This window comes from Bombyx mandarina, chromosome 10, assembly GCF_030267445.1.
Source record: "Bombyx mandarina strain Sakado chromosome 10, ASM3026744v2".
NCBI classification, from domain to species: domain Eukaryota; kingdom Metazoa; phylum Arthropoda; class Insecta; order Lepidoptera; family Bombycidae; genus Bombyx; species Bombyx mandarina.
Window position 1 is genome coordinate 9877014 of NC_143217.1, and position 19321 is coordinate 9896334.

A 19321-nucleotide genomic window follows, 5' to 3' on the forward strand; every position below is an offset into this window, starting at 1 on the left:
TATACCTTCTTTAAAATTTTCGAAGCCTTTCTACGGTACGGAGTTTCGCTGCTTGTTATGTAGTTATTATGATTACATCTTTTTATTACAGATTGAACGAAACTATCCATTCCGGTAACTTTCTTCTTCCCTGATCTTTTCTTACCCGGAGTCCCAAGCACGATGAGCAAGCCAGAGCCTTTAGCTTCGTTAATAATGCACCTAACAGTACTCACTGATGTTTTTGTTGCTTCCGAAGTCTGTTTTACTTTTTCCATATATTATATCATTCTTCCCCTGTATATTATATATTTCATATAATTCTTCCCCTGTTTTATAATGAAGCAATATACGTCGTACACAAATTTTCTACCCTTTCTTTTGAATACTACACCAGTTTGTCGCGGCATAGTGTATTTTTTATAAAAAATCAACAAACATTCAACAAATAGCAATGGCAACAAAGTCAACAAGCAATTATAACAAAATATAACTTAACGATTAATAACGATAGACTTTTCACTGTACGCAAGCGTACTTTTGGGAGCAAGCGGAACGAAGGCGCGGTGCGGGACGCAAGGTTCGACTGATCTACCAATAACGCGCTCGATACGATTTCCCCTGCCGTCGCGCCTCACCCTCACCACCAAAGTGATCTAAAATTCGGTTCTGCGCAGTCAAGGTCATTTGCTCACGATGTTTGCCGGTTACTATACTTAGTGCGAGTTTTTTAACGTTCTCTTTAACGTAAAAGTTAGCTCAAATATGTAGGTGGAAGAGCACCAATGTCCAACGGACGGGAATCGTACTTTTTTTTCCCCCACCTATTCGCTGGTAGCCTTAGAGGTTATTTCAGCTACGCCCGGAAAGGTGAGCTGGTTCAACCTGAGAAAATTTGTTAACACTAGCCCCCTAGCAAGAGCAGCGCTTCGCAGAATCTACCGCCGGATCTTTATATTAAAGGCTTATTACATTTGGCTGAATTTAGTCGACTGAAATCAGAAGCAAATTTAGAAGCTTCTGATTACACTGTTCTAAATTCAGTTACTGAATCAATTGTCAGTTTAAACGCGACGAAGTAAGACGTGTCGTGTGCGTAAGAGGATGGCCCCAGTATTGTCTAGACAACAACAAAATTTTTGATTATTTTTTTGTTTGAATTTCTCAAAAAAAAAACAAGAATACCGGTGAAGAAATATTTATTTCTGTGCGGAATGTTAGCAAATATGAACATTATGAGTGATTTAGAACCAGCAGACTTCAAAAATTATCTATAAATGGATTCGATCTCGTTTGACTTAATATTAAGCCTTGTGACACCGTTTATTCAAAAGCAGGATACTATCCTACGATAGTCTATTATATAATTATTACATATCTAATCCTACGATAGTATAAGTCCAAAAGAAAGATTGGTTGTAAAATTAAGATTTCTTGCAACAGGAAATTCGTATCAAGATTTAAAATTTAGTTCTTCAATATCCCAACCCCTGATGACAAAAAATGTCCCTGAAACATGTCGGGCTATTTATAAATGTTTGGTACATTAAATAAAGGCGACCTAAATTAATACTTTTTATTCGGAAGCAAAAAACAAACTAAAACGTCCTTACGCACGGAGAGCTATGGGACGACTGAAATCATTAAGTAACTAAATGCGATTACACCTTCCTAAATGCGTTTCTAATTAGGCTTCTAAATGATTTAGTCAGTCAGAAACCATCCTTGCTACTGATTTCAGTAGACTAACTTACTTAATGCTATTACACTTGACTGAATTCAGTCGTCTGAATTCAGCCAAGTGTAATAAGCCTATTACCGAGTAGGATGGACTAAAGACCAAAAAATTCTTATTAGCCGACATAAAATTAAACAAACAGTAATTATAAATATAGCATATATATTTCCAGACCCTACATCGAATAATAATACATAATACATAATACAACATTACTTAAACATTTCGTAACTTTTACAATAAAATTGAGTTAGCATGTGTAACACACATTACAAAAACATTGGCGAGATTATTTGTTGATAGGCGAGCTGGCCTGTAATATTATGATGGTAAGCAAGTGGTCAAGTAAATGCCCAACGTAGATAGTATTGGTATAAAAGTAACTAAAAGTTTTAATATCAATTAAAACAAAGTAAAAAAATAAAAACATACGTAACTAGTAGTACGATTATTTGTAGGAGTAGTTTAGAATTTAGCATCTTTATTAATAGTAGTCGTGACAATATTGGTGGGCTCGGAAATACTTTATATGAATCTTTTAGTCTTAGAGCTGTGAATTCTTGAAATAATATTTTTATTTATTTCATTTGTTTTGAATTGAAAGTTTGTTTGTTCTTGTTTATAAACTACATGCTTGATAGTCTGCTTATATTTTAAGCTCGCGTTTAAATGAATAAACATGTTTAAGATTAAAGTTAATTTCAAATAGAACAGCTCAGGGCAATAGTAAGGAAGTCTTCAAAGGCTATGGTAACCGTTCCATTTTGTTCGGTATCGCGTACTCGAAATGCTTCAGTGAAACGTTGTATCTGAACGCACATCACAATAAACTGGTCCACGGAAATTTTTCCATCATTTGTGTTACTCCGTTTCGCTAAAATATTTATAAACTCTGGTGAGAACCGGAATCCCATCTGTGTCAGAGCTGAAACGAGATAGAAGGTAAGGTTACATATTTCTTCTAAATTGTTGGTTACCAATGAACTTCACGTTATAAAAAAGACTAGTAATTTAGGCACCTTTAGAAAGTTCGCCTTCATCTATGAAACCAGATTGATCCGTATCGTAGGTTTTGAATACAGCTAACCATTGATTCACGTAAGTATAAAGCTTATCAAATTCATCGAGATTAATCTGCCCGTTGCGGTCTTTGTCGAACATACCTGTAGGTATAAAAGCAGTGTGAAAAAAGTTACTGACTAAAGCCACTTGACAGAGAAAACGGGAGAGCCGCAGAAGTCTTACCAATCATCAGATTGCAAGCAGTTTCGGAAAAAGTTTGACCTTGAGCGTTCACCAACGCCGATCTTAGTTCTGTCGAAGTAATGAATCCAGATTGATCTTTATCTACAGCTCGGAACCACTGTTGTACTTGGGGCGTAATAGTACCCCCAACTCCAATGGAAGGGTACGGTCCATGTCCAATTTCTAATTGGCCTGGTGGCATTCCACCGTAAGCTGCCTGTCCTGGATATCCGGACTGAAATGAGTAAAATTTTTGTACACATTACAAATCAAGTTGTGAATTTAAAGTAAATTCTTTTAGGCTACCAAAGCGTACTAGAAAACGGTCAACGCCAAGTCTTCGTATTGTTAGAGTTCCACCAGTAATATCGTGACAATTTTTCTAGTTAGTTTAAAATCAAGAAGTAGGTAATTGCTGTCACTCGATTACCATCATCAACAGCCGAAAATCATCTATCGCTGGATGTAGGCTTTTCCAAATCGTGCAGACGAGCTCGATTTTCGGCCCTTCACATAATATCGACCATAATTTCTCATACATAAAGCACACCTCTGCAAGGTTCCTTTAGGTATTTGTCCCACCTTATAATTTCAAAAGTGAACTCTTTCGGTCGAAGTGACGTCAATAACAGATTTTATTATAGCATTACCTAGTCAGGTCATAAGTATTGTCACACAGTAAAAACTTTTCTTTTAGAATGCTGGCCACAAAAAAGTATATTGAATTCGAATTTCGAATTGTTCATGAAAATAAAAATGTATACTTTTAGAATTTTACTCATTTTTAAATATGGAGTGGACGCTTAATGAAGACCGTGTTGCAGTTATTGCGTTGCATCGTTGCGGTTACGCGCCAATTAAAATTTTTAACATACTGAAAAATTTGAATATAACCAAAAGATTCGTTTATCGTACCATCAAACGATACAATGAAGACTCTAGTGTAGATGACAGGTCAAGAAGTGGTCGTCCTCGGTCTGTTAGGACTCCAGCAGTGATAAAAGCTGTGAAGGCGCGAATTCAAAGAAATCCCAAACGTAAGCAGAAACTGTTGGCCCTTCAGATGGGGTTAAGCAGAACCACGGTGAAAATGGTGTTAAATGAAGACTTAGGGCTTCGGGCATATCGAAGAAAAACAGGACATCGTTTGAATGCTCGTCTAATGGACCTGAGACTAAAGAGATGCCGCGCTTTATTGAAACGGTACGCGGGAAAAAAAAATCGGGAAATTCTTTTTTTGGATGAAAAAATTTTTACCGTAGAAGAGAGCTACAACAAACAAAATGATAAGGTGTACGCACACAGTAGTGAATAAGCGAGCAACCGTATTCCGCGTGTCCAACGAGGTCATTTTCCATCCTCGTTCATGGTATGGTTGGGAGTTTCTTATTGGGGCTTAACAGAGGTATATTTTTGTGAGAAAGGTGTAAAAACGAATGCAGTTGTGTATCAAAATACAGTCCTGACGAACCTTGTGGAACCTGTTTCTCATACCATGTTCAATAACAGGCACTGGGTATTCCAACAAGATTCGGCGCCAGCTCATAGAGCGAAGAGCACACAAGACTGGCTGGCAGCGCGTGAAATCGACTTCATCCAGCACGAAGACTGGCCCTCCTCCAGTCCAGATTTGAATCCGTTAGATTACAAGATATGGCAACACTTGGAGGAAAAGGCGTGTTCAAAGCCTCATCCCAATTTGGAGTCACTCAAGACATCCTTGATTAAGGCAGCCGCCGATATTGACATGGACCTCGTTCGTGCTGCGATAGACGACTGGTCGCGCAGATTGAAGGCCTGTATTCAAAATCACGGAGGTCATTTTGAATAACTTTAGTGTCATAAGAATCTATGTTTTGTTAAGTTCATTTTGGTATATGAATGGTTACATAATGAATAAACTTGTTTCAATTATTTTACATTAAACATGTAACAGAATTTATGACCTGACTAGGTATATTGGATGATGTTTAAGTTTGAATAAGTTTAAGTAAAACGTTTTTATTGCGTTAATATATTTATTTTATACGGTATAAATAATTACTGTTATATGTACATAGTACCTAAGTATAAACAATACAAAATCTTGAAAATTCAGGGCGATTAATTCTTACAATAATCATCACTCCATCACATCACAAAGACCACTAATCATAAGCTCAGGCTTTCGTTTCAGTTGTAAGTAGTAAAGCTATTACAATTTTATGTTCATTCAGGAGCACTGGAAGGAGTTTAAAAATGTTCTGGATCTATTATACTAATTTTTGATTTGATGGGGAAGCTTAAAATTATTTGCATGAAATGACAAAATATTAATTAACAAAAACAAATTAACATCTTTTTTTTCCAATTTTAACAATTTTCGTAACACTAATACATGATAAATATTAATCAGCTTCCAGGAGTATGCATGTTACTTAATAAATTTTCAAATAGAATCTTCAAAACATTTAAAAGACAAAAAATGTTACAATGTTACAGAATACTTATCCAGAAAATTAACTACAAAACAAACTTATAACAATTAAAAAATAAGTAGCAGTTTGTAGTACAGGTACATAGTACATAGTGCATAATACACTAATTAGCTGCCAATCATTTATATAATAATAATAATATGTACAAATAAAAGTATAATACTTTGAGTTTTGCATTTACTGTGCATTTGTCTACTTTGAATTAATTTATATATTACTGTTTGTGTTTAATTAACAAAGCTAAGTAAGGTGGTATTATTTGTGTAGGATTGATTGTGGTACAGACAGTTATCTGTGTATATGTCAGCTGTATCATTAACATATTTTTGATTTACATGTAAATATTATATTTATATGTAAATATTATATTTACATATAAATTTGTAATTAAGTTATAATAATAAGAATGTAGCATATTATTTGATACCAAGAGCTTTCGAGCATGGGTTGATGTTTATTTTGAAAACTGTCATTTTTTATTTATATGCTATTTAATGAAACAATCAAAATACACTAATATTTTTAACCAAAGCACATTAATATTACACATATAATATTTACAGTAGTAAACACCAAGCACAACAAAGATGATTTATGATTTTATATATTTTTGTATTGAGATAGGTTGTTGTGACATCAGTATTCAATATTATTATAAGTTGCCAACTTCATGGGCTTTCATTTTGTATACTTATCACCTATCAACTTTTCGTACTTAATATTAATAATATGACAGTAAATAGAAGTTTTAAAAATGGAATACATTGACAAAAAATGTTGATTTCTCAAATCGAAATCACAGACTTAAAGTCACATTTTCTCATTTAATAAACCTAAATAGTCAATGTAATATTTTTGTAAGAAATTAGAGTGAAAGAATGTTTATAATTATTGCCATATTATTCTACTTTCCTTTAAACGTCACATGACTTACTGAAAAAAAAAAAACTTTTATTCAGTCTACACAGTAAGGCAAGCTGGTTATTGGTTCTTAATGTAGTCTAATTAATACTCACTAGTGAAAACAGTTTTTTTTTGTTGGATTATAACTTTTGCATTTGCTTTTATTATAAAATTTAATTGTTACATATTGTTCCAACATAATCAATATAGGTATCCTTCTATTAAAATAAATCTTTCAGTTTCAATGGCATTGCAAATATTGGAGTTGGTTTACTTTAGCTTTACTTTTGTTCATGCAGAAGACCTAGAAAAAGTGCCATTTACTAGCATGATATTTTAGACTTCTCTCAATGTTTATTTTTGTCTACTTTAGCATTAACGCTAATAAATTGTACTTTGGCTAGGCCCCCTGAACAACTATACAAAGTTTTTGGGATTGTTCATTTGTGAACAGAAATACATCAGGTTTTTATGGATTAATAAAAATAATAATTATATAATTACTACTAAAAAAATTATTAACACAAACAATGCTCATTGATCATTTTTAAATAATATAATAGTTTCTATAGTATGCACTTAAGAATTAAATGACCTTCAGTCTTATTTATGAAAACCAATACTGGCAAGTTTGTTTTGTACTAAGCAATCAAATTCTCAAACATTACACATGCCTGTTGTCAGTGCATTTTCACTAATTATTGGTTTAAATTATCTAGATACAATTTTATTTTACCATTACTATTATACAAAATATCAATTATCTTGAGTAGATTCAATTTGCCTTTTAAAATTACACCCAGTTTTTTGTGCGTTTAAAAAGAGTACTTGTTTTTTTTTGACCCCATAGTTAATTAGTGAAAGTGCATTGATTGTTCATCACTATCTGCCATGCTGTCTATAAATACTTACTTATCTAAACATTACTACTCTGACTAGAAAAACTGTAAGTAGCTGGCGTTACAGACGTGTTAACGCATACTTGAATTGATGGTTTAAAGGAAGATGGAAGAAGTTTATGAGCCTCAGGCACAGGAGAATAGCTCCGGTTGGTGGCAGGAGGCTCAAAGTGTACTTGTTCAATCCTTTCCATAGGAACACCATCAAAGCTCGTTTGTTTAGCAGAATCACCAGTCCCACTATCCTTACATGATGAATGTTCTGAAACATTGTCTGAAAACATTTGTGGAGAATCACTGTCACTGTGCACTATATGTGTTCTTTTCAAACTTTCTGTAGGAATACGCACTGCAGTTGCCATACGCCTACGGGTATGATATATAATTACTACCCATATTATTGAAGTTCCAACAGCACAACACACTACAGTTATAATTATGATGCCAGTCATATCTTCCTCATTAACCATAATTGCTACAGGTGGCAATACTTGTAGCTGAGTCATATGTTTCTTAGTTCCCAGTTCATTTGTGATCTCACAATCATATTTACCAGCATCGTCAGATTGTACTCCTGTTATGATCAATAGTTGGTCATCATTAACTAAGAAATGTCTTTCGCCAGGGACAACTGGAGTATCATCTTTTAGCCATTTCAAAACTGGTTTAGGTGATCCCGAAATCATACATTGTAAAACAACTGAGTCTCCACTGATTACTTCTTTGTTTTCCATTACCTTAGCAAATGAAGGTTCTTGTAATACTGTCAATGTAGCATTAGCCACAATAGTGCCAGCAGGATTTTTTGCAGCGCAACTGTAAACACCAATATCTGTTGTCTTTACATTAACAATAAAAAATAAATGATCATCCGGCATAACATTCATTCTTCTTTCTCTAGCTGCAGGGAAGTCATTCCCCCCATCTTTTTTCCATGATATCTCTGGAGTAGGGTCTCCAGTAGCTGCACAGTTCAGTGTGACAGTTTCACCAGTTTTAACAGTCACATTTGTTGGTGTTTTTATAAACCTAGGGAATGTGACAATATTCATTTTTGCTTTTGAAGAATATGTAGTTCCAAAATTATTTGTTACAACACATTGGTATTTACCAGAATCTCCTTGTGAGATGTTAGGTATAATTAGGGTAGATGTTGCACGAGGTTGACCAGTCTGTGATAATGTCACATTTGCATATACAGTGGGATTGCTGACATTCCCATTATTTTTCTTCCACAGGAATGACATATTATTAAATGGATTTGCTGTTGCAGAACAAACTAAACTAGCAGAACGCCCTTTAATTGCAAGCTGTGTTTTAGGATGCTCTACAATTTTTGGTTTTGGCGAATCTCCACAGTTTTCCTCTTTCAGTTTTGTAATTGACACACCTCTGACTTCAGAGGGGTATGCACAAGTAGCAGTGATCAATTTTTGCTCAGCTTTTTCTTTTATCCATTTAACAATCCATAACAAATTACAGTCACAGAGTAGCGATGACGAGTTCATGTGTAGTTTTTTCAGGTTTGTCATAGAATTAAATGCATGCTGCTGAATAGATGTTATGTTATTTCCAGCCAAATTTAACTCCAATAGATTGGAAAGACCATCAAATGCCCTGGAGTTTATAGACTTTATATGATTACTTGCTAAGTTAAAGAGGTATAAATTTTGTAATTTTGAGAAAGGCCCAGACATGTCTTCTACAGTCCAAGAAATTTTGTTGTTATTCAAATAAAGCGCTTTAAGATGATCCATATAACTGAAGGACTCTTGTGAAATAGATGATATATTATTGTTACTAAGATTTAATGTTTCAAGGTTTATTAGGTGTTGAAAGGTACGCCCCTCTATTTCTATCAAATGATTGTGTGATAAATCAAGAACCTCTAAATTTGCACACAGTTCCCAGCTTCCTAGATCAATATTAGATATCAAGTTGTTGGACATGGATAATGTTGTCAAAGATTCAAGGCCATACATCCACCCTTTTGATATACCTCTGATTTTATTATGATCCAATTGCAATAGGTTCATTGATTTAAATCCGAAAAAGGCACCATCCATTATTTTATCTATGTTGTTAAATCTAAGTTTCAAAGTAGTCAAATTTGATAATCCTTGAAAAAGCAGTGCATTGATAACATGCAATTTATTGTGATTCAGTTCTAGAATTCTCAAATTTGTTTGATACTTGAATAAATGATTTGGGAGAGATTTAATCTCATTTCTGTTTAATTTCAATACTTCCAAGTTGGATAAATTATCAATAGCTCCTTCATGTATCGTCATTATGTGATTACTGTTGAGATTTAATATTTTCAAAGAGCTATTTTCCGGGAAATGATTCGTGTCTATTGATACAATGTTGTTTCTATTGAGGTTTAGTTCTAGTATTTCATCCAACTGCAGGTTCGGTATATTTTTCATATTATTCTTGTCGAGTTTTAATACTTTTAAATTCGATAGCGTATTCAATTCATTCGTGACATTATTTAGTTTATTATGACTGAGGTCCAATTGCTCCGCCCACTCAGGAATTTTTGGCACAGACACCAAATTCTTCTTTGAACAATCGACATATAAATGAAGACAGGCGCATTCTAATGGGCAAAAGTAAATTTCCCCCAGAGTCGATGAACTAAGGAACAAGCTCATTGTTATAAACAATAACAATCGAGAGTCTCCCATTTTCGTCGATGCTATCGTTGTTTAACGGTTCCTGCTTACATAATTCAAGCCGTAGGTAAACTAATTAGAGAGTTCCACGCAAAGATCACTTCACTTATTTGTTGGACATAAAATAATTGCATTTTAGATTCATAAACGAAGTTACACTCAAAAAACAACGCATCAAGTTTAACGTTACGACATGAAACTTAGCAGCCATTTTCTTTGCCGCCGCAGTTCTATATTCTTTGTGGTTTTGATCAGGGTTGCTAGTTTTAAAGGTTTTTAAATTAACTTATTGGAAAGCACTGAAAAATTAGACAATAGAAAATGAACAAGACTTTGTAGGTATTTTTATTTTTAAAAGAAACCGAATGCATTAGATTAAGTTTTTTTTTATTGCTTAGATGGGTGGACGAGCTCACAGCCCACCTGGTGTGAAGTGGTTACTGGTGCCCATAGACATCCACAACGTAAATGCGCCACCCACCTTGAGATATAAGTTCTAAGGTCTCAACTATAGTTACAACATAAGTGTATGCACGACACATCATTTCCTTTCTCTATCTGCGTATTAATTTTTTATGTTGCTTCTAGCTAGCCGTGGCTTTTCGGGTTCTCCCAAAAAGTCGATGATTTGACTGATGATGATGATGAGGATTTTACTGGGACCTTATTTCCTTTCATCTCGTCCCATTTCACTTGATTTCATTCAATTTCATCCCAATTTTAGTTTTAGATAAATCACCCGTGTCAATACTCTACTATGTTTCATATAAAGTGTATCTTAGTACATTTAGCAAGTAGGTATATAATAATAATTATATTAATGATTAAAAAATTATTTATTAAATTTGATGCGGGCAACAAGGGCAAAATAAGCAGCCGAGCGATTCTTACACCAGCAAAGTGGTGAAGTTGGATTGTTTCTAATTTCATTAATATTCTAAACGTACACAATGATACCTAAGTAAGTGTAGCACTAGTCCGCACGGGTAGGGACCGCCACCCTGCCTATTTCTGCCGTAAAGCAGTAATGCGTTTCGGTTTGAAGGGTGGGGCAGCCGTTGTAACTATACTGAGACCTTAGAACTTACATCTCAAGGTGGGTGGCGCATTTACATCGTAGATGTCTATGGGTTCCAGTAACCACTTAACACCTGGTGGGCTGTGAGCTCGTCCACCCATCTAAGCAATAAAAATATTTATTTCTAAACATTATAATATGCATTTTGTGAATAATTACTTTTTTAAAATAATTTTTTTTTACTACTGTTGTTTGATTTTTAATTGTACGTAAGTATCTATATCTAATATATAAAATTCTCGTGTCACGGGGTGCCGATTGAACTCCTCCGACACGGCTCGACCGATTTTCGTGAATCTTAGCGTGCATATCGGTCAGGGTTGAAAATCGAACAACATCTATTTTTCATCAAAATGTTTTTGTTTTTATTTTTTTATGATACAGCATACAAAAATACATACAATCCTAAATTTTCACCCCTCTACGATCAACCCTTATTTTTTATTTACTAATTAAAAACTTTAAATTTTTTTACGAGAATTTTGTTGTTATTTTGTCATGACTTAGAATAAATAAATTCATATTACTCTGAAATTTTCACCCCTCTACGATCAACCCTTTTTTTTTTATTTGTTAATTATAAACTTTAATTTTTTTGGCAAGATTTTCATTTTTATTTTTATTTTGTCATGAATTAAAATAAAAAAGCTGATGTTACTCTAAATTTTTCATCCCTCAAGTTTCTTAAATACTAAATTGAAGAAACTAGTAAACTTGAAGAAACTCTGAGTTTTTTTAAATTCAATTTGATCTCCCGCCCTCGCCGGTCGACTACTGATCAACTATCAATGGATCAGTTATCCCCGCCTGGTGTCATCCAGCAAACATCACGTAGTAGGGATGAGGACGAAGCCGGTCTCCTGTCTTACTTACTCACTAAATATCATAGATTATGCACTTAATATATTTGAGAGCTATATATACAATACTATACATTTTTCAGCCATGTTTTTTTGGTTTTATTTGTGTATCAATAGTATGTTCAGTAGGTCTGAGAATCGGCTACTATCTATTTTTCATACCCCTAAGTGATAAGGGTTGTCCACCCCAAACATTTATTTTATTTTTTTATTTTTTGGTTAATTTTTTTTTGTTATAATGAGGTATTATGTGGTTAAATGAGGTTTTTTCTTCTACAGTAGAATTTCCCTACAAATCTTATTTAAGGCAACACAACGTTTGCCGGGTCAGCTAGTATTTTATAAAAAACGTAGATAGTTAATTACATTTATTTACAATTACATTTTGATTGCGTTGCGTACCAAATGTTTTTGTTTTCGGGAATGGACACTTTTTTTTTTGTTTATTTCTTGAGACAGACGAGCATACGGCCCGCCTGATGGTGAGTGGTTACCGTCGCTCATGGACTTCAGCAATGCCAAGCCGCTGCCTACCAAAAGTTCCCGATACTTCGACCCTTGGGAAAGAATTTAATAGTTATGTACAGTTCAGTACTTTGTCATTCGTTTCATTTCGTTGGTCCCTACTTTGCTTGTGTTCAATTATTGTATTTCTCGAGATGGGTGGTCCACTTTATGTATCGAGTGCTAGCTTGTGCATTTCCATGGTATTCTATAATCTTTATTATAAGACGATTCGTTTAATACGTGATGATATTCCGGCGTAAGTAATTACAGTCTTTCGCTTTTGGGCACACAGTCTCTCAGTGATTTCGTCATCTTTTGTTTCTATTGAGCTATTTACAAAAACAAAGGTGATTTATGGGGAATTTCAATTAAGGTTATAAAATCCATTATTGATATAATCGCACCTTACCTTGCTACAATATTTAATTACTGTATTGATGGTGGTGTGTTTCCTGATCTAATGAAAACTCCTTTTATCACATTCATAATCTTTGGTAAAAAATAGCAAGCGCAATAGCCGTTATGCGTTGCATATTGATCATATTTTTAGATGTTTTTTTCAAAATTAGAACGGTTACAAGTTACGGTTTACTTGCTTTCGATTATATTGCATTTTTAAGGGACGCTATTAAATTATCCGGAGTTGTAAATTCGGTCTGTCGTTATATGGATAAAATTATAGTGGCCCGTTGCAGTAGCGACTTAGTTAAATAAAAAATTACTAAAGAATAATCCCAATCCCAATGACACAATCCCATTTCTTGTTAAACATTCAAAACCGACAAAGAAAAAAACTGAAAAAGGTTGAGTATTTAAGGAATCTGTACTGTTTTTTTTTTTGGTGGACCGAATGGTAAACAGTCGACGTCGCCCTAAACAGGTCATTACGGATCCTCCCGATCTATTAACGATGCTTTTAGGTACCTCAAGTACCAGTCACCGTCCTCACCGAACCCGTCGCTTGCGGCGAAGGGCTCGGCGAGTAAATTAACTCACGGACACAGCCCACTGGGTTTCTCGCCGGATCTTCTCAGTGGGTACACGCTAGGGTAACGCTGATATAGCTTCTCAAGGCTATCAGCACAGGTAAGAAAAAAAATCAAGATACTGACTTCAGCCGGGAATTAAACCCAGACCTTGCGTTACTATCTACCTAGTCCAGCCATAAGTTTTGTTACAAATGAAAATGCATTTTTTTAATGAAGTAATGTTACATCACTTACACAATGTAATATCACTTAATTTTATACCTACATATTTATTAAGGTCTCAGCAAAAAACAAAAAAATATTCTATTCGAAATGGCCACCTTTGACCTTTCTACAGGCCTGTTTGACCACGAATACATGGATGTACGCACTGTTTCCAAGGGAAATTTCGCCACTGTTTGCTCCAATGATTTTTTAAGCGAGTCGTTTAGAGCAGGCCATAGCCTCTAAAACTGACCATAATCTGAAGTTTGAGGTCTGAGGTCTGTGCTAGATGAAGGCTAGTCTTTAGCTCTTATAAAATCGGGAATATTGGTTCCTAGGCAGGTTTGGGTAGTTCGTGCCTTGTGACTATGTGCAGAGCCCTGCTGGAAAGTCCACGGTATATTTTTAAAAAGTGTATTGTTGAGAGGTTTCGCAAAATGATCCAAGACTGTATCTTGATACACTTTGGCTGAAGTTTTCACTCCTTTTTCACAAAAATTTAGTTTTGTGAATCCTTGATAAGACACGCCCCACCAAATCATCATTGACGCAGGGTGTTGACCACGTTGTACTTTTCCGGCCAAGCAGCTTCTTTAGAACTGTGAGCACTTTATCATTTTGCTTATTGTAGTGTTCTTCAATCGTGATTTTTTTTTCATCGGTAAAGAGGATACTTCTGTGCCTTTCACCTGCGTATCGCGATAGAAGGCGTTTTGATCGATCCACTCTCTTTAATTGTAAAGAATTATTTAAGGCATATCCGACGATAAGCACCGAGCTTCAGGTCTTGTTTTGTAACACGCGACAGAGTCCTAGCGGGAATCTTCATTTCTGGTGATAAGATTTTTTGCTTCCTAATGGGGTTTCGACGAATTCTGGCTTTAACAGCATTAACAACCTTTGTAGTTCTAACAGCACGCGGCTGCCCCGACCATTTCTGGTCTTCGACAGAGAAAGTGTTGTTGTATCTGTTGATAGTACGATATACAAACATACGGCTGATACGGCTTTTGAAGTGTCTGGAATATGACCGATGGCTCCATACCCACTTTGTTCAAGGCACAACACTCCATTCCATATGGTAATTTGATAATAAACACGAAAAAATTTGTGATATGCTACGAATAAATTATAAGTCTATTTATTCGTAGGTGATATGGCGTAAAATCGAAAGAAGTTTTTAAAATAATATGCGTGTTCCATACATATTCAAAATAATTGAAAAGTTAAAAAATAAATAAAATGTAACGAACGGTATTTATGGCCAGGCCAGTTATTAATATATTACATTATGCACTAGACTAACGAATAAAATCCATTCAGGCTGAACCCCGTGAGCTTGATTAGTCCGTAGAACCTACTGGCAGATAGCTAGGCAAGAATAAAGGTAATTATAATTTACAGTTTAGCTGCGTACGGCGTCCATGGGTTGATTGACTGATAAACGTTTTTTAAGACTGTGAATTGGGCGTACTAACTTCCTTCCTATTTTCGGTAGTTGGAGGTTTGCGAGTGATAGGTCTGTTTGGCATGTTCCATATTCAAAGGTTAATTGATGGTAAGACAGACTAATAGGTGAAAATTGTGGTATTTAACGTAATTTATGAAACTGCGGAAAATTGAGAAAAAAATATTAAAAAGTAGGTACCTACTTAAATGAAAGATTTATCCTAAATTAATATTAAACATTCATCATAAATTAATATGTTCAGCGGTAATTAAGAAGTAGGCAATTTTCTATTAGACCGATATGGACAGATTTTTTAGGAAATTTTAATAGTTTCAGAAAGTGTACTTACATTGTAGGCCATTTGTAGTGTCTCGCTAAATCTGTAAAAGTTTTAGTTGTTCATTATTATAGTTTTGGCTGTTTTAAATTATATTTAAAAAGGTACTTTATGCTTCTAACTATTGTTTTACTAAATAAAAAAATACCCTAATAATTTGGACCTGTTTAAACTTGTAATCAATGTAAGTTGAGCTAGGCTATGAATAAAAAACAAATAGCTATCAGTCGTCCAACCAGATCATTTCACGACACGTTCTTACAGATCCATCAGATCCAATAACCTTTGCATTAGACGCCTTCAGCTCTAATACTAGGAGGAGGCTTAGGGACCGCGGTAACCGTACTCGTCGAACTCGACAAACAGTTCGACGTGCAACCTAACCCATGTATCAGCTCGCTGAGTTTCTCGCCGGATCTTCTCAGCGGGTCGCGATTCCGATCCGGTAGTAGATTCATTCGTGAAGCAACTGCCCTTGAGTTGTCAGGTCTCCTTCGGAGGCGCTCGGACAGTTGTTAGCAAATCCCACCCCTCCTGGCTGAGCCTTTGCTCACCCACCTGTCCTGGTGAAACTGGAAAGGCCTTAGGGCCACCAGTAATCCTACAAACATTTAAAAAAAAACATTTCACGAAAGAAACAGCTAGGACGGTGGGAATAACAATTACAAATAAAAGCCGTTAACGTAAGATACGTTTAGGTGAACATACATACACACATACACTCTCATTTACGTCGTCCTTTAGTTGTGTGCAAAGTTTTATATATATTGGGCTAACTTTTCTCGAGTTTTAGACGAACATACACACACACATACATTATTTTTATATAGATTAGCTGTTATTCGCGGCTTGGCACACGCAGTATAAGACAAGTGTCAGTGTAGGTCTTCGTCGGAATGAGATTATTTTGGAATAAAAGGTAGCTTAAGTCATTGTCCTGACCGAATACAATCACCTTAAAAAATCATGTTAATGGATTGCTTCATTTTGACGTGAAATAAGGGCAAACAAACAAACTTTCTCATTTACAATATTATAAAGTATGGATAATCAGTCTAGTCGTCTTCCTGTTTCATAAAATAAATAAGAAATAATCACACATATGCAGATTTCAAATGTAAGCTTAACTAAATTTCGAGGTAGGAAGGAAGAAAAATAAATAATTATTTTGACGAGATTTTGTATATCCAATATAGACAAAACTTATTATTCACGAAAAGCAACAAAAGCAAGCCTACAGAAGCTAAACTAACAACAACTAAGGTAGTGTAATTAGGAGATACAAACATGATAATGATACCTTGCTGAAAAATTCAGTGACCATATTCAATTTTATCACTGGTGGTAAGATATCTTGTAAATCCGTGTGGGTACCACCGCCCTGCCTATTTTTGCCGTCAAGTAATGCGTTTCGGTTTGAAGGTTGGGGCAGCCGTTCTAACTATACTTGAGACCTTAGAACTTATATCTCAAGGTGGATGGCGCAGTTACGTCGTAGACGTCTATAAGCTCCACTCAGTTCCAGTAACCACTTAGCACCAGGTGGGCTGTGAGCTCGTCCACCCAATAAGCAACCAATAAAAATTCTATTCTAAGCAATAAAAAAAAAATGTGTGATATTTTTTTTTTCAAATTCACTTTTATTAATTGCACAGGTTTTTTTTAAGTGGTTATTGGATCCAATATACATCAGAATGTGAATGCCACTGTTCACCTTGAAACATGAAGTCTAACACCCGTATCTTTAGTCGTTCACACGAGCTTAACTCGACTCGACTCAACCTCCAACGCGCGTTTTGGTATGATTAGTCGTAAAAATAAACTCCACTCAAACGTCCTTGGAAAAATTTCCTAACCGGAGTGAAGTGACCGAACTGTCAAGTTAAGGTACGTCGCGACGTACCTTGAACGTTCCTCAAGGCTGGTTTTCTATCAATGTCCAAATAGTATGTGGACCGCAAATGGAAATATATGATATTGTTGTGCAATGGCCTGGATCTGTGCATGATTCGCGCATATTTTGATAATTTAAGTTTGATAATATTTATTAATAAAGTAAATAGTTCGAGGTTAGACATTTGAAACTCTTTATTTTATTTACCTACATAAGAGTCATATTTTGCTTACTACCTGATAAATAAAGTCAATGCGATTATAAGTTTTATTTATATAATAATAAACTGGTGGTTGTGGAAAAGCACTTCAACAACACGATGCAACCAAAATCACACAAAAGCGGCGAATAAAAATACAAAGCCGGATCCGAAATCTAAAATAATAATAGGTTAGAAAATAAATAATACACTTTCAGATTTACCGCACGCACACATATTTACGAATAACTCAGCAACCAAAACATCAAACAAGTTCATCTAGTGTCAAACAGACAGCGGCAGCTTGACTTTGACATTAAACAATGACCATAGACTACAGAACTCTATGGGTTTGATGCTAGCTTGATCAAATTTTCATCATTATTACCTCACTCGAGGACAGTTGAGGAATATTGTAATGGTCGACTAAAAATACCAAACTCGAGTAAGTTTCGAGGGAATGCTCGAGCATCATCGGATGAGTTAAGAGTGGAGGACTATTTTACGAAACGTCTAAAGATACGGGTGTCAGTCTCAATTGTAAAATGATATCACTCATACTTCAAACCACAGTACTGTTTGTAGAAATAGGCAGAGTGGTATTTATTCATGAAGGTTCACAAGATGCCCCAGCTACTACATACTATCCTTATCATAATCAATATGATAAAATTATATATATTAACAAATTGAACACCATAATGGTCACCGGTGACCACCGCTATACTTTCTTAATTTGACACCGATTTGTGTTTTCCATCAATTTTACTTATTATATTTAATTGGCTTATATTATTCTAAATAGTCAAAAACCCTGATCAAAATAATTATTTTTTATTAAAATCCCATTTTGTATACTTGGCCAACACAAGCCTGTTGTATGGTCAATGGTGAGCCACACGGCCCAAACAGAATAACCACTAAAATTTTATCGGTATTTAATTACTAACGGTAGGCTGGAGCTTGGCTCTGCCCCTGGCATTGTTGAAGTCCATGAGCAACGGTAACCATAAACACACCAGGTGGGCCGTGAGCTTGTCCACCCAAATAAGCAATAATTAAATCTAAAGGTGCGAAATACAATCTCAACTCTAAGAAGTAAATCTGTAACTTTTCTTTTCATGGATCCAATTTTATTTTTGACCTTATATCAGTATTCCAATTTTATAGTCCTGCTCCATTGCCATACATACCTATTACAGTTAAAAAATCAAAATTAAGCGTTTTAGTTGAGATTTGCATATTATAAAATAATTTATAAGTATCACTTTTAATATTATAAGAAGTTTAAAATTGTAGTTATTATTTCAGTAATACTCACGTCTATGTTGCAACAATGCTTCCGTGTCTATTAATTAACTGCTATTGAAGAATTTGTACTTATTTTTATGGAATGTTTTTAAATTAGACAGTTTAGATACAGATCTTATTAGTGGACGGCGGTATAGTAACGACAAATGTATTTTGTTGCAGCCTTAAAGAAAAGTTAAAACTTTAGTACTTTTGGTGCACAACAAAATTATTTTCTAAAAATTTTAAATCAATCTACTCATGAACTCGAAGTCGAAAGTTACCCTAGTTTTATGATTCAGTTTTGACGTCTGACGTATGACATCTATGTGTCTAAATGATTATGATACTAATTTTTGGCGGGAACGCGAGGATTCAAGTTATTTGAAATTATGTTTTATGTTTTATTTTTATTTTAATGATGTTTAGTACATATGGTGCTTAGCGTTTCTTAGTGCTTATCAATGTAGTTATGGAAGTAGTATGGAAGTACCATGACATGTGGTAAATTGGGATCCTGGGGTAAATTGGGACAAACCTGCGGAAGATTCTCAAAGTACTTGTAGCACGGAATCTACCTAATTTTCTTTAAGG

At 34.8% G+C, this 19321-nt stretch overlaps 2 protein-coding genes across 3 annotated transcripts; both read right to left on the reverse strand.

Moving 5' to 3' along the window:
• Positions 1–1861: 1861 nt before the first annotated feature.
• LOC114251023 (penta-EF-hand domain containing protein peflin) lies at positions 1862–19040 on the reverse strand. Of its 2 annotated transcripts, XM_028185180.2 has the most exons (5): positions 18759–19040; positions 15357–15387; positions 2963–3197; positions 2737–2880; positions 1862–2642 (listed from the first exon to the last, which is right to left on the reverse strand). In XM_028185180.2, exons 2-5 carry the CDS (start codon positions 15366–15368, stop codon positions 2419–2421), a joined length of 615 nt encoding a protein of 204 aa, XP_028040981.2. In that variant the 5' UTR covers positions 15369–15387; positions 18759–19040; the 3' UTR covers positions 1862–2418. The 2 variants fall into 2 exon arrangements, with proteins under 2 accessions (XP_028040981.2, XP_089586512.1); XM_089730386.1 differs by lacking the exon at positions 15357–15387 and having other exon boundaries at positions 18759–18900.
• Positions 6047–10147, reverse strand: LOC149502219 (uncharacterized). The gene has a single exon (XM_089730384.1). The coding sequence runs from the start codon at positions 9929–9931 to the stop codon at positions 7259–7261; it is 2673 nt and encodes an 890-aa protein (XP_089586510.1). The 5' UTR covers positions 9932–10147; the 3' UTR covers positions 6047–7258.
• Positions 19041–19321: the final 281 nt, after the last annotated feature.

Bases quoted from the DNA above. Each gene is read 5' to 3' on its own strand.
- LOC149502219 (XM_089730384.1), bottom strand. From the start codon at position 9,931: ATGGGAGACTCTCGATTGTTATTGTTTATAACAATGAGCTTGTTCCTT.
- LOC114251023 (XM_028185180.2), bottom strand. The intron at 2,881-2,962 runs GTAAGACTTCTG...TTATACCTACAG, and splicing joins TGCTTGCAATCTGATGATTG to GTATGTTCGACAAAGACCGC. The intron at 2,643-2,736 runs GTGCCTAAATTA...ATCTCGTTTCAG, and splicing joins TGAAGGCGAACTTTCTAAAG to CTCTGACACAGATGGGATTC.